This window comes from Mauremys reevesii, linkage group 2, assembly GCF_016161935.1.
Source record: "Mauremys reevesii isolate NIE-2019 linkage group 2, ASM1616193v1, whole genome shotgun sequence".
NCBI lineage: Eukaryota > Metazoa > Chordata > Testudines > Geoemydidae > Mauremys > Mauremys reevesii.
In genome coordinates, this window is record NC_052624.1 from 243,622,157 (window position 1) to 243,637,663 (window position 15,507).

At 44.5% G+C, this 15,507-nt stretch overlaps 1 protein-coding gene across 11 annotated transcripts in view; it reads left to right on the top strand.

The window, feature by feature from the left end:
* Positions 1 to 15,507, top strand: part of SLC26A7 (solute carrier family 26 member 7) — a 132,451-nt gene that overhangs the window by 80,993 nt on the left and 35,951 nt on the right. For all 11 annotated transcript variants that reach the window (XM_039526128.1, XM_039526131.1, XM_039526132.1 and 8 more), the window contains one exon: positions 14,777 to 14,883. In XM_039526128.1, coding sequence (XP_039382062.1) covers positions 14,777 to 14,883 — 107 coding nt within the window. The remainder of the gene's footprint in view (positions 1 to 14,776; positions 14,884 to 15,507) is intronic.

Genomic DNA, 15,507 nt, shown 5'->3' on the forward strand with positions numbered 1-15,507 from the left:
TTTTGTTTGGTTAAAACAAAAGACTCCATAGCAAGGAATGTGAAATGGAGCTAGGATGACCCGATGTCCCTATTTTATAGGGACAGTCCTGATATTTGGGGCTTTTTCTTATATAGGTACCTATGTCAGTTGGTAAGAGACTATAACTATTCCATCAGCACGTTATTCTAATGACTAGATGGTGTTTTCTACCAGGATATTCTGGAAGCTCACCTGACTCATAGTCTTTCAGAGGCAGACTAGCCCGGTTGATTCTTTTTCCCTTGTGAAAAGGTTAGAAAGCTTTGATATCTGTTTAGAAGTGAAGATCAGACAAGGCTATGAGCATGGTTATCACACCTAGGTTATCAACTAATGTTAAGATAAAATCAAGAGTGTATTCAGCTGTGTGAATATGCCTGGAATGTACCTTGGAGAAACTCAGGCTTACCATTGTGGACATGAGGGCCTGAGCCATTGAGATGTGGATGTTGTCAACATAGGTGTTGAAGTCTCCTAGGAGAATAATTTAGGTTATTCCAGTACCAGGCTTGTCAGTAGTTCTGTTAGCTCCTAAAAGAACCAAGAAGGCTTATGTATTGGATAGTAGATTTCCATGCTGATTCCATCTCTGTATTCTTGTTTGTTGAATATATTAGAACAATAATTCATCTTTGGCTAGTTGTATCATCCCCTCTGTTCAGTCTTTATAATGAAATGGTAAAGAATATTGCTCTAGATCAGGGGTTGGCAACCTTTCAGAAATGGTGTGCCAAGTCTTCATTTATTCACTCTAATTTAAAGTTTCGCTTGCCAGTATACATTTTAATGTTTTTAGATGGTCTCTTTCTATATGACTATAATATATAACTAAACTATTGCTGTATGTAAAGTAAATAAGGTTTTTAAAATGTTTAAGAAGCTTCATTTAAAATTAAATTAAAATGCAAAGCCCCCCGGACCGGTGGCCAGTTCCCAGGCAGTGTGAGTGCCACTGAAAATCAGCTCGCGTGCCGCCTTCGGCAGGCGTGCCATGGGTTGCCATATCCCTGCTCTAGATAGTATAATTCAAATTGAAATATTGTTTTCTTTTGTAAATAGAAGTGTTGATCTTATATAACAGAACTGTTTGAGGAGACCCACCAAGACCAAGTAATATGAGTGACTACAATTAGTGCTGATTTTAGAATGTATTGGATCCCAGCAGCAACTGACAGTATATTGGAAATGAAAAAGGTCTATTGCCTAGGTTTTTAAGTGTTTTGAAGATAGGAATTATACTAAAAACATTTAGAAATAATTAGCAGCTGTCCTTTTAGAATAGATGTGAATAAAGATCATTTAAAAGGGTGTGTCTCATGTAACGTAGAAGTCAAGACTGTTATGCTCATTGGTTTGGCAAATGCAGTGTCTGGAAACAGAATATTAGATATTATGTCAAATTATTATCTTTCTCTTTCATAAAAAGGGGAATTAAGAGGATCCTGAGGAATTATAGACAGGTCAGACTAACTTTGTTACCCGGAAAGATGCTAGAATAAATGACTAAACAATCAGTTTGCAAGCACCTAGAAGATAATAGGGTTATAAGACATAGCCAGTATGGATTTGTTGAAAAAAAATCATGCCAAACCAACCTAATTTTCTTCAACAGTGTTACTGGGATAGTGGATAAGGGGAAAGCAGTAGACATGATCTATCTTGATTTTAGTAAGGCTTTTGATACAGTTCCACATGATGTTCTCATAAGTAAACTAGGGAAATGTGGTCTAGATGAAGTTACTATAACATAGGTGCACACCTGGTTGAAAGACTGTTCTCAAAGAGTAACTATCAATGGTTCACTGTCAAACTAGGAGGACGTATCTAAGTGGGAATCCACAGGGGTCAGTCCTGGGTCCAGTACTATTCAATATTTTCATTAATGACTTGAATAATGGGGTGAAACATATGCTTATAACATTTGCAAATGACACCAAGCTGTGAGGGGTTGCAGGCACTTCAGAGGACACAATTATAATTCAAAACAACCTTGACAAATTGGAGAATTAGTCTGAAATCAACAAGATGAAATTCAATAAAGACAAGTGCAAAGTACTTCACTTGTGAAGGAAAAACAAATGCACAACTGAAAAATGGGGAATAACTGGCTAGGTGTAGAACCTCTGAAAAGGATTTGGGGAAGTAGATCACAAATTGAATATGAGTCAATGTCATGCAGTTGTGAAAAAGGCTAATTTCATTCTGGGGTGTATTAATAAGAGTGTCATGTGTAAAACACGAGAGGTAATTGTCCTCCTCTACTCGCACTGGTGAGGTCTCAGTTGGAATACTGTGTCCAGTTCTGGGCTCCACACTTCAGGAAAGATGGGGACAAAGCGGAGAGAGTCCAGAGGAGAGCAACAAAGACGATAAAAGGTTTAGAAAACCTGACCTATGAGGAAAGGTGAATAAAACTAGGCATGCTTAGATTTGAGAAAAGAAGGCTGAGGGGGGTTCTTCAAATATATTAAGGGCTGTTGAGAATCAGTTGTTCTTCCTACCCACTGAAGGTAGGAGAAGTAATGAGTTTATAATCTGTAGCAGCCCACCAGCCATAGGGAGGAAAAGAAAGGGGGATCCCTTCTTCTGGCCTTCAAATACCGCCCCCAACCTCTCCAAGCTCATCATCAGAAGCAAGCTTCCTCCCCATAGACCAGGACCGACCAACTCAAAGTGGTATCAGACCCTGCCAGAACAACAGATGCAAAATCTGATGACATATTTCCACTGCTACAATGATCAGCACCCATCACACACACCTTTCAAGATCCATGCATCCTGCACATGTCTATCACAACACGTGGTATACCTCAAACCAGTGCACTAAATGCCCCAATAGCAACTATGTGGGCGAAACCAGATAATCACTATGCGCTTGAATGAACTCACAGGAAAATGATAAAAGACAAAAACACCACATCACCTCTGAGTGTACATTTGTCTCATTATACATCTGGCCTATCAGTCCCAATCTTCAAAAGAAACCTGCACAACATTTTCAAAAGATGAGCCTGGGAGCTTAAATTCATAACTTAGGTAGATACTAAAAATCAAGGATTGAACAGAAACACTGTATTTATGGCTTATTACAACAATCTGCTGCAACCCACTAATAATGCCCCCTCCCCACCAGCTACTTCCCCTCTGCCCTTCCTTTCCTCCTTATGACTGGAGGGGTATTAATGGGCCACTTCACCTTGAATGGTCCCTTGAAATATGTGTTAACTACTTAAGGTAAAAAATCTGTTCCACCTTGTATTTAGCAGTAACACTAAATTAGTTTCCCAGACCTGCAGAAGAGTTCTGTGTATGCTCAAAAGCTAGTCCCTCTCACCAGCAGAAGTTGGTCCAATAAAAGATATTACCTCACTATAGGTGACACATGGGGGGCATGCGGGGTCCAGTGCCCTCTCCCCCGCACCCTGATTTCTGCTCGCCCTGCAGGGGAGGGAGAGGGCTCTGTCCTTCTTCCGCCATGCCTGCCCCCGGCACATTTGGCCCTGTCTCTGGCAGCCGAGCCTGGGCAGGGAGTAGAAGGGATGGGACCAGCTGCTTCTCATGCCAGCTGAGGGTGGCCGCTGCTGTGTGCAATGCAGTGATTGCCTGTGAGAAGCCGGCTGGTGAGGCGGCAGCAACCCACCCCCTCCGTTCCCCGCCTGGGCCCAGCTGCCAGGGATGGGCCAAGCAAGCCAAAGCTGCACCCTGGCACATTTCTGGCTTGCTTGGCCCTTGTCCTTGGCAGCCAGGCCTGGGCAGTGAGTGGAGGGGGTGGGCTGCCATCTCCCCTGCTGGGCTGTCTCTCAGGCAGCTGCTACACTGTGCAGAGTCAGCGACCCGGAGTGGCCACCTTAAGCCAGCATGAAAAGTGGCTGAGTCCTGCTCCTCGCAAGGGCCCGGCTGCCATGGAGAGCGGTCAGGCAAGCTGGGGGGAAGGGATGGCACAGTGGGAAAAGGTCAGAGCCCCCAACAGGTACCTCTGGTGGGGTGGGGAGAGCACGGAGGTCCTGGGCTGGGCACAGGGCCGGGGGTTGCTGGGGAAGGCACCAGGAGCAGGTTCCCTAGCTTTGGCTCAGCCAAAGGTAAGGGCATTGTCTGCACCCTGTACCTCCCCTACTGAGAGAGCTCCATGGAGAGCTATGAGTCTCCTCAGGCTGGGTCTGGCCCCAGCTGGGCCCAGAGGCACGTGCTTCCCGCTTCTATGGCCTCAGCCCCACAGGAGCCGGCGGATTGGCTGCCCTGGGCCAGGGAGATGGGACTTGAAGTTCCTCCCAGAGACAACACGTGTCCCCGCCCCCCCCCCACTCTTTATTTTGTGCCCTCCAGTATCAGGAAGCACAAGACTGCTTTTCTCTCTAATATCCTGGGACCAACATGGCTACAACAACACTCCATAAAACAGTGGAAGATATCAAATTCTGCCATCTGAAATGAAAACTCCACAACATGAAGAAAAAGGAAGCAAAACTTAGCAGTGACATCTACTTCCTGAGCAAATGCAAGAAACAAAACATCATTCCCAGAGGTCTCACCATCTATAACCCTGTGACCACTACATACAACTCCAAATATGCTGAACAGCTCTCCAGATGGACTTCAGAAAAACTGAGGAACCACTTTCTGCACCTCACATATTCTGGAAGGGACCACCTTGAACAAGAAATCATGACATGCTCCCACACACTGGAAGAAAAAAATCAGGAAAGTTACCTGGAAATCATACAAGAAATCCAAAAAACTATATATATAAAAAAATTCCCTGACGAGAGCCATTCAAAACAAAAACAAAAAACTGAATCTACTACAACTACTCCACATCCCACAGAACACCAACTCCAGGAGAAACTATGGCACCAGTACCCATCACGTGGACATTGCACGAAACCTAAACCTCATCAGTTTATCAATACTACCCCTAATTGGAGGTGAATTATCTGTACCCTCTAAGGGTAGGTCCATACTTACCCGCCGGGTCGACGCGGAGAGTTCGACTTCTCGGAGTTCGAACTATCACGTCTAATCTAGACGCGATAGTTCGAACTCCGAAAGCGCTCCCGTCGACTCCGGAACTCCACCACCGCGAACGGCGGTGGTGGAGTTGACGGGGGAGCCGCTGAGTTCGATCCCACGGCGTCTGGACAGGTAGGAAATTCAAACTAAGGTAGTTTGACTTCAGCTACGCTATTCGTGTAGCTGAAGTCACGTACCTTAGTTTGACCCCCCCCCCCCCAGTGTAGACCAGGCCTAAGGGATTGAACATCTGCCCTACCACAGAACCTGATTCCCTACTAGCATGTGGAAAACTAGAAGAATTCTTCCCCTGGCTCCACCTGAAAGAATTCTTTCACAACAATGATGATACCTCTCACAAATACCATGTCCCATCGACAATCATAAGAAAAAAGAATCAGACATAGGCACCAACTTACTGAGATCCCAGGGGGGTGCTTGACCCCCACTCTGCCCCAGGCCCTGCCCCCCTTCCACCCCATCCTCCAAACCCTCCCCTGCCTCTTCTCACCTCCTCCCCCTGCCTCTTCCTGCCCCCCAGAACCTCATGCACTCCTACTCCCCCCCCAGCACCTCATGCACACCGCTGAACAGCTGATCGCAGCGGGCAGGAGGTGCTGGGAGGGACGGGGAGGCGCTGACCCATGGGGCTGCTGGTGGGTGCTGAGTACCCACTAGTTTTTTTTCCATGGGTGCTCCAGGGCTAGACCACCCATAGAGTCAGTGCCTATGAAATCATCTGGTTGGACAACAAATAATGGATGAAACCATGCTCTTGATCATTATTTTGATTGCTTCAGGAAGAAAATTGACTGAAATTCTTAACAAACACCAAATCCACCACAATCTCTCCACCACCGAGAGGACAGTATACAGTCCCTGAAATCCAGCTATCAGATAGTGATCCAACCAGCAGCCAAAGGGGGTGCCATCGTAATCCTCAGCTGTGATGACTACATTTACGAGGCCAACCGACAACACTCTGACACCACCACCTACATAAAGAACTCAAAGAAGACCCCTCAGTACAATTTACCCAGGAAGTTAAGGATATCATCAAATCCTTTTCCAAACAACTCCAAGAGAAACTCTACAAACTCATCTCCCAGGAATGCACTCCAGGGACTTTCTGCATGCTTCCCAAGATACACAAACAAAGGAACCCATGCAGACCCATCATATCTGGCTGCAGCACTCTTACTGAAACAATATCGGTACTCATAGAAACCATCCTTAAACCACTAACCACACAAAGGGGCCAGGTTCCTCCAGGACACAACTGACTTCCTCCACAAACCCCGCAACATTAACAACCTCCCTCAGAACACCATCCTTGTCCCCATGGATGTCACCTTCCTTTACACCAACATCCCTCACATAGCTGCCTGCCTCAAATATTTACAACACAATAGACAACCCTCAGATATCCACCCCAAACACATGGGGGAACAGCCATGGATACTAGGATGGCTCCCCAATACGCCAACCTCTTCATGGGCCACCTTGAAGAATTTCTGGACAAATGTACCACTATACCGACGATATATCTGAGATACATTGATTATATTTTGATCCTCTGGACAGATGACTTAAACTCCCTCATAGATTTCCACCTCAACGTCAACAACCACTATCCATCCATTAAACTCTCACTGGAACACTCCCACACCAGTGTCAACTTCCCAAACACCATGCTTAGCTTCAACAATGGAACACTATAGACATCTATATACAAGAAACGCATGGATCACCACGTCTACCTTCATAGATCCAGTAACCACTCCAAACACACTAAGAAATCTGTTATCTCCAGCCAGGCACTCAGATACCACAGAATATGCTCTGAGGAGAAAGTACGAGATATACACCTTAACACACTCAAACCTGCGTTCACCAAAAAAGGACACTCCACCAGAGAAGTAGATCAGAACATGAAACAGGCAACCTAAATACCCCGAGAGACCCTGCTTCAATACAGAAATAAAGCCTCTCCCACCACCCATGCTTAGATTTCACCTACCATCCCACACTGGAACCCATACAGAGTGTCATCAAACAACTACAATACATATTCGATGTGGACTTGAAAGCTTGTCTCTCTCATCAGCAGAAGTTGGTCCAATAAACGATATTACCTCACCCATTTGCCTCTTAATTCTGGGAGCAACACAGCTACAATGACACTGCATACATGGAATGTGTTATTGTTAAGGTTTGAAGAATGCTGTGGTTAATTTATAAGCCTCTGATATCTCTCTCAAAGTGGCTCGCCAAAGATATCTTTGAGGTTTCTATGTCTTCTTTGTTGAACTTTGCAACAATCCAGAAATTAGAATGTCCAGCAGAGCATCAACAAAATTGCTTTTCTAAGAGTCTGGGTGCTACCCAGACTAACAAAGTACTGACTTATGGCCAACATAAACCTCGGAAAGGGTGATTGACATGTGAGAGGATGATTGCTTTGGCTCATCCACTCCAGCTTTGTGTGTCGTGTTACAACTAAAATGAAGAATGTCATTCTGTCAAAGGAGGATTCTAAGTGCGCTCACCAGCTTTCCTAAAATCAAATGTTGCTTTTGTTCCTTCTGCTGTCTTTTAGATTGCACTAGCTCTAACATCCTCAGTAGCAGGAGGCTTTGGTGTCAGTTTGTATATTGACTTCCTATCAAATAGATAGTCTGGCAAAAAGATTCAGAGAATCCACAGACATCACTAGTGGAGAAAGACATTTAAAGTATCTTAATTATTTATTACCGAGTAATACCTTAATGCCCGGAGGCCCCAGTCAGAATTGGATCCCACTGCACTTGGTTCTGTACTAACAGAGAAGTAGATATTGGTCCCTTTTCTGAAGACCTGGGGATTACAGCGGATAAGAAGCTGGATATGAGTCAGCAGTGTACCCTTGTTGTCAAGAAGGCTAGTGGCATATTGCGCTGCATTAGTAGGAGCATTGCCAGCAGATCAAGGGAAGTGATTATTCCCCTCTATTCGGCACTGATGAGGCCACATCTGGAGTATTGTGTCCAGTTTTGGGGCCCCACACTACAGAAAGGATGTGGACAAATTGGAGAGAGTCCAGCGGATGGCAATGAAAATGATCAGGTGGCTGGGGCACATGACTTATGAGGAGAGGCTGAGGGAACTGGGTTTGTTTAGTCTGCAGAAGAGAAGAGTGAGGGGGGCCTTCAGCTACCTGAAGGGGGGTTCCAAAGAGGGTGGAGCTCAGCCGTTCTCAGTTGTGGCAGATGACAGAACAAGGAGTAATGGTCTCAATCTGCAGTGGAGGAGGTCTAGGTTGGATATTAGGAACATTATTTCACTAGGAGGGTAGTGAAGCACTGGAATGGGTTACCTAGGGAGATGGTGGAAGCTCCATCCTTAGAGGTTTTTAAGGCCCGGTTTGACAAAGCCTTGGCTGGGATGATTTAGTTGGTGTTGGTCCTGCTTTGAGCAGGGGGTTGGACTAGATGATCTCATGAGGTCTCTTCCAATCCTAATATTCTATGATTCTACGAGCCTGACAGTTGTTGAGGGGGTTACACATACTAATGTAGCATTAGGATCCAGCATTTAAATGAGACCTGCATCATCTGGGTAATAAAAATCAATTGTGTCCACAGTTCTCAACAGTGTTTGGTTTTGTATCCCTGAGCATAGACTTTGTATGGATTGCCTGATTTTTCTCCTTTGCTTTTTCTTTTGTCTCTACTCTTGAATCTAAAGCATTCTCTCCATTGAGCATGTGCAGAACAGGCAGTACCAGTGTGTTTCCTTACACTGTCCCACCAGTGGATCTTAGTCATGTTATAAAGGAACCATTTGTCTCAGAATGAGATTATACTCTCAATTCCATTTCCCTTATATCCCTGCTAATACCTTTTATTAGTAGCTGAAAGCTTGTTTTGCTTCCATTTGTCCAGCAAATGTTTAGATTAATGAGGGTCTCAGTGATGTCCAAAACTGAAATACAAATTTCTGGACAAAACTACAGCTTTAAAAGCTTTGAATGAACAAACTAAGATCAGGGCTTACAAATTGGTAAGTGTATGAGTTATTACAACGCCTAGAGACTTTTGTAGCTGTCATAAGTGAGGTGAGGTGAGATGTTAGCAACATGGTAGCACTGAGGCTTATCGAAATTTACAAGTTGAAGTGCAAGTGGTTTGGTTTGATGAGCAGTAAAGATTAAGCCATGGCTGAATGGGCTCCGTTTGATTCAGTTTGGTATTTAAAGTTCAAAGTTGCTGGATTAGCCTTTTCATGTGTAATAAAAACAGACTGGTAAATAGGATTTGACTTTTTGTTTTCCCCGGTGATATTCTGTATAAATTCATGCACAGTAATTTGTGTAAGTTTTAATTTTAAGATATGTCTAGAATTTATCAGTATTTGGTTTCAAGGAATACACTACCTCTCTGCTATTTGCTCAAAAGAGGTTTCACTAAGAAAGACAGCAGATCCTTTTGTTGTAGTTTGGCACTTTAAAGAGTTGGAAGGAAAACACTTTGCTGAGCAAAGTATTATAACATTCCACGTTGTGTAAAGCATAACTGGATAAAATGTGATTTATATTTGACAATAAAGGGTCAAATCCTGAAGTTTTTACTCAGGCAAAAACTTCCATTATTAGATCCAAAGTACTGAATTGCATCTGGCATTTGTGAACTAGCTGCTGTGGCATCAGCCATTTTTTGAAGAGAAAAAACATTGTTAACACTGGTCGTGTGATTGTAATATGGTCTGTTCTCTCCACAAACTTGAACAGCTAGTATTGCAATTAATCAGAGATACATGCAGCTGTGGAGAAAAAGGTATGTCCCCGAGATTGTAAACTCATTTCCATCCTTCTGAGAGACTTTATATGACTAGATGCCACTCTTCGCTCAAAGTTCCCTCAACTCTCCCAATATTTACTGAGTGCCCCCAAGAGACAGGCATTCAGTACATTTATTCATTTAATACTTACTCTGTTATTATTTTAAGTCTGTGGTTTGTATTCCTGTTCTGATGCTTGCTTCCACTCTCATGTGAATTCCCAGCATGAGCTATATTTAAGATGTTCTGTCAACCACAGAAGTCCACTGGAACATGGCATGGGGCCTGTCACATTTAAATGCCATTGTCTTAGTACACTCTACAATTTTGAAATTTTTTTAAAAATGTTATAATAGTCAACCGTCAAAGAGCATTCCTTCCCTGCAGTGCCCGGTGTTGGCCTGTATGACTCTGTTGAGTCCTGCCTCCATTTCCCTTACCCTTAAGGTACCCTTAAAAAGTCCACACAGTCCAGATATTCAAGCCATTCCTCTGACTGGGGTCCACTTTATTAAGTTCTGCACAAAGTGTTTCAAAAGAAAATTGAAACTTACAAAGTCTTCATCTCAGTTTTCAGCTGGGCCAAGCCCCTCTGTGGCATGGCCCACTTGCTCTGGCAACACATGGGGGGGCATGTGGGGTCATGTGCCCCTCTCAGATTTCTGCTAGGGTTTGCTGGCCCCATTCAGTAGCATGGTGAGGCCAGGCCCCCTCCCTGCATGGTAGCTGCTGGTGCCGGCAAGCTGCATCCCATGGGGAGAGGCAGGAGCAACAGCTGGTTGCTGCTTTCTGGGAGGGGAGACTGAGGGTAAGGGGGTGGGCGTGACTCAAGCTGTTCTGGGGGTGGCTGAACTTTTAAATTGTGCTCCCCCAAACTATCAGCAGGTATGGGTTGTCCCTGCTTCTGCCTCTGCCCAAGTCCACAAACTACTCAGAGACCTTTGTGCTGATAAAACACCCAGTGCAGTTTACTTACAATGTTGATTCCCACCATTATTGTAACCATACAGCCTTATTCCTACAGACTTAGGGAGCCTTCAGTTCTTCGAGATGTGTCTCTCTATGGGTGCTCCACTACCCATCCTCCTCCCCTCTGCTTTGGAGCCAAAAACATACGTGTTGCGGCAGAGAGGGAACTGGGGACGGTTGGACCACACAGCACTATATATATGTCTGGCACACCGCGCGATGGGGGGAGGTGCACATGTGTGGTCCGATGAGCAAGGCCGCTGAAGATCTCTGATCCCAGGTGCAGGGGGTGCTGCCACACCTACAAGTTGAGCAGCCATAGGGACACACATCTTGAAGAACCTCAGTTACTGCACAGGGCAAGTAACCTTCTCCTGAGGCAAGCAGAGAAGAACAAAATCTCTCTCTCTCTGCTCCTCCCCTCCTATTTCTTTCTTGTGCCTTTTTGTATCCTCTGCCCAATGACTTAATTAGTCTTCCAGCTCTGCTCCACCCCCCCCCCCCCAATTAGGCACAGCTCTTCTTAACAATGTCTGTTCTGCAATAACCAGAGTGCTGGCGCAGCTGTTATTGCCTAGCACTCTGTCACCACCATCCCCGCTTACCCGACAGTAAGATTTTTCTTTCCCCTTGCTTTACCTCGCTTAGTGGAGATGCCATCCTGCAGGAGTCTCTCCCTGTCCCTAGGCTGATCATCTGGTCATTCTTGTGGGCGTCTGCTCATTCTCCAGCCACAGAAATCACACTTTGCGAGGGGAGGAGACACCCCCCAGCTCCATCTCAGCCCACAAGTCTTCATACCATGGGCACCCTGGGGATACTCCCCTTATTCTCCCCATTTATATCTGGCAAAGGATTGAGGTTACTTCCTTTATCCTCCTGTCCAGTTAGGGTCACATGTTCTCCCAACCCTCCAAACTGTGCCTGGGTTTCTTCTCTTTGGGGATGTGTTGCAGGGGTTCCATCAGTCCCTCAACCTCTACTGAGGAGCTTGTGCTTCCTTAATTCCCATCCCCTCCACCTTCAATTGCCTGGGGAAGTCTCCTCCTTTTCTTCTGATTTGGGTGCTGTTGACTAGGGGCTTATACGGTTTCTCCTATTGGCTCAGTTTTTTCTCTTATGAACATAGAATGTGTCCATGTGGATAGTTGCTCACGAAATCATCCAGTGAGCCTTTGCCAGCTCCCTCTGGACAAGGGAGCAAGCTGAGGCTGTATCCACAAGGTCCCTCTGGAGTTCCCTCCTTGTCCCATCCCAGCCACAAAATTCAACAAAACCACAGTTCATATACAGGCAGTCCTTTTTGTGTGTCCCTGTCACCCACGCTGATAGCATGTAATGGGATGAGCTCCAGCCAGAACTCCTTGGGGTTCTTACTCCTTACTCTCTATACTCCTTCCTGCTGTGGGTTCTCCAGTCTTCCTCCCAAGCGCTAGACCCTTAACTGCTTGTCTTTCTTTCCCAGAAAAGTCTGCCTCTGTGTATTCCTCAGTCAATTTCACAGCCACATCCGCTGTACCTGGTGGATGCTGTCTAACCCAGGCTTATAGGTTCTTAGGGAGGCCTTGAAGGAACTGTTCTAGCACTAGAGCATCCTTTATTTCCCCCACTGTTTGGGTGTCTGATCTTAACCAGTGAGTGGCCAGTCCATCAAGCCTTGGGTGAATGTCTGGGCCTGTAAACCCCCAGTCCAGAACTTTTGGCGGTACTTCTCAGTGGACAGACTCACCTGATCCAGGATGGCTGCCCTCATCACCTCATAATTCCTGGCCTGCTCCTCACTCATAGCCATATAGGCCGCTTGGGCTTCCTCTGCCAGATAGGGAGCCAGCCGCAGAGCCCCGGTGGCCCTATCCCAACCTGCACCCATAGCTATCCTTTCCAAAGTGCCCAGGAATGCATCAGGGTCATCTGCAGGGCCAATCTTATGTAGTCCTATGCCCTGTGTCCAGGCGCCATCCCCCACAATGGGATTCACCACCTTCTGTAGGAGCTACTGCTGCACATTGGTTTGTTCCCTTATGAAATCTTGCAAGCTTTTCTGTTGCTCTGCCTGCCAGGTAAGCAAAGCCTGCCTCTCCATGTTGGTGGGATTGTTCAAATCTTTGCAGGGTCTTCTGCATTTCTTACTGTTTTACTAGCCATTGCAGGGTCTCCTCCATCGTCCAGGCCACCAAACCCTTGTGCTGGCTAAGATCTCAGACAAGCCCCCACATGTGGCAGGCTCACTTGCTCCTGCCTCTGCTCAAGTCCACAAACCTCTGAGAAACTTTCATGCTGATAAAACACCTGGAGCAGTTTATTTACGATGTTGACTCCCACCACCCTTGTACAACATTCCGCCTTAGTCCCACAGACTTTGGGAGCCTTCAGCCCCAGAGGCAAGCAAGGAAGATCAATATCTCTCCCTCTCTCTACTTCTTTGTTTTGCCTAATGGCTTAATTATCCTTCCAGCTCTCCTCCACCCCCCCATTAGGTAGGTACAGCTCTTCTTAACAAGGTCTGTTCTGCAGTATTTAATTGAAGCTCAGTGACCAGAAAGCTGGCTCATCTGTTATTGCCCAGGATTCTCTCCCACCCTCCTCCCTGAGGGTCTGTCCTTTCTTTAAAAATTTGTTTATTTCATCCCAATCCCAAACTGGGCACAGCTCTTCCTTGCTGAGGGTCTGTCATCCTGCTGTCTTGGCACTTCTTCCCTGGAATTTGGCCTTCTCCACAGGCTTCCTTTCTGATGCTTGTTAACTCTTGGCCCTGAAGGAACCTTCTTATTCCCTGCAGTGTCTACAGGTATCGGCTTAGCCCACCTACAGCTGTCTTCTCCTTTATAAGGGGAAGGCCTTTCCTTGAGCCCGGTTGGGCGGCAAGTAACCAGTCCAGGTGCCCTTGGACTCTGCTCCCTTTATTGAAGGAACCAATTAAATGTGGCAACAATGTATTACAAGTTTTGCATGCCAGTGAAATATACTTTTAAAAAAGATGTTAACAATCTCTGACCACTCCTGGCTCGATCCATGCTCCAGCAAACTTCTATAGTAATTGTGATGCAAACAGCATAATACTTTCTGGGGTTTCATAACGGAGCAGAGCTGTTGGACCTACTTTAAGAATGAAAACAAAGCCAATTCCGAGGTGAAAATCTTCAACCTAGGCCTCTACTTCTGAGTGTGTAAAATTCCTTGTTGACATTACTGTGCCTGTGTAAGTATGTATGTGCACTCTTGAACAATGTTTACACTTGCGTGCACACAAATAAATGAGTAAATGCTGATGCAAATTCTAGCACTTGGGTCCTATCTAGTGTGCATGTGTAACTGACAGGATAGTCTGGCTCCTTTTAAGAGTACCAATGTAGGAGTTTTTAAAGTGTGTTTATACCTGTGAAACCATGTTTGCATGTGCTCACTTGGAGGTTACTAAGAGGCCTGGCTGAAAAATTTGGCCTTTAATATGTAATGTTCTGACTCTCTCTCTTAGCCTGGCTGTTAGAAGTTTCCAACATATATTGCAATAGATGAGTAAGTTTTGTCAAAAGTTTTACAAATGACCTTTAATTATTAGTAGCAATCATGTTTACGCATTCTGCTGATCGTTAAACCAGTTATAGAGTAAGATAAGTGTTAACTTATAATTCCTTTCCTACTTCACTGTGAAATACAAGTTGAGTTCAGCCTGAATAACATTGCTACTGTAGCAACATATGTCATTACAAGAGCTTCAAAAATGGACTTCCATGACTCTTAAACTTGTTAGAATGTCAGATCACTTGTGTTCTCTGAGGGAGAGGTAAAATTTTCATGGATAATTCAATCTTCCTCGTTTGCCAGTTCAGAGATGTCTGGCTGCAATCTCTAGTTATCATTCTTTCTGGAAACTTTAAACATATTTATTCCCAATTAAAAATAATTATACAGCTTTATGGAGAGCTTAAACTAACTGTGTCTTTTGTTTCCTTCCTTGAAGAGCATATGGGTTAGTACCTATGTATTTACAGTATGCTTTGCTGCTAACGTGGGACTATTGTATGGAGTTGTCTGCACTATAGTTATAGTGATTTTCCGCTTCCAAAGGTGAGACATCCTTTGTTCTTGAAATGTTCTAGAAACAAATCATTGTGACATATATTGCTCCACTTTCAGTATAGATGTACAATACACTGGGTTAAATAATGAAATCTCATTTTTTGTAACTAATAGACAATTGTAGATATAAGGACACTAAAAGTCAGTGATTATTTTTATAATGCCCTAACTACTAAGTGCAATAATGGCCTTGAAATGCACTGTGTGTCGTGTCTTAATGCTCTGATAAAAAGGAATCTACACTTACAAATAAAAAGAACCAGTCAGACTGGTGCATTTACTGGACATTAAAGAATTCTAAAACAGTTTCATAACGTGAAATTATTTTATGATTTTTTAAAAATAATTACAAATCTCTAGAACACATAAATCAAAGCTAGGGTAAGATCAGTAATAAGGACAATATAAATTTCCTTCCATTAGAGCCTTTTTTTGTTCATTGAAAAGTGCAGGATGTCTGGCAAGCCTTAGTTACTGAGTGTCATTATAAACCTCTTGATACTGTACTGAAGGAGGTGCCAGCTGACATTCTACACATTTTAAAATGTTGTAATAAAAACCAATAGGAAAACCATTCAAGTGTCTAAAGAAAAAAAACTGCACATTGTAAAT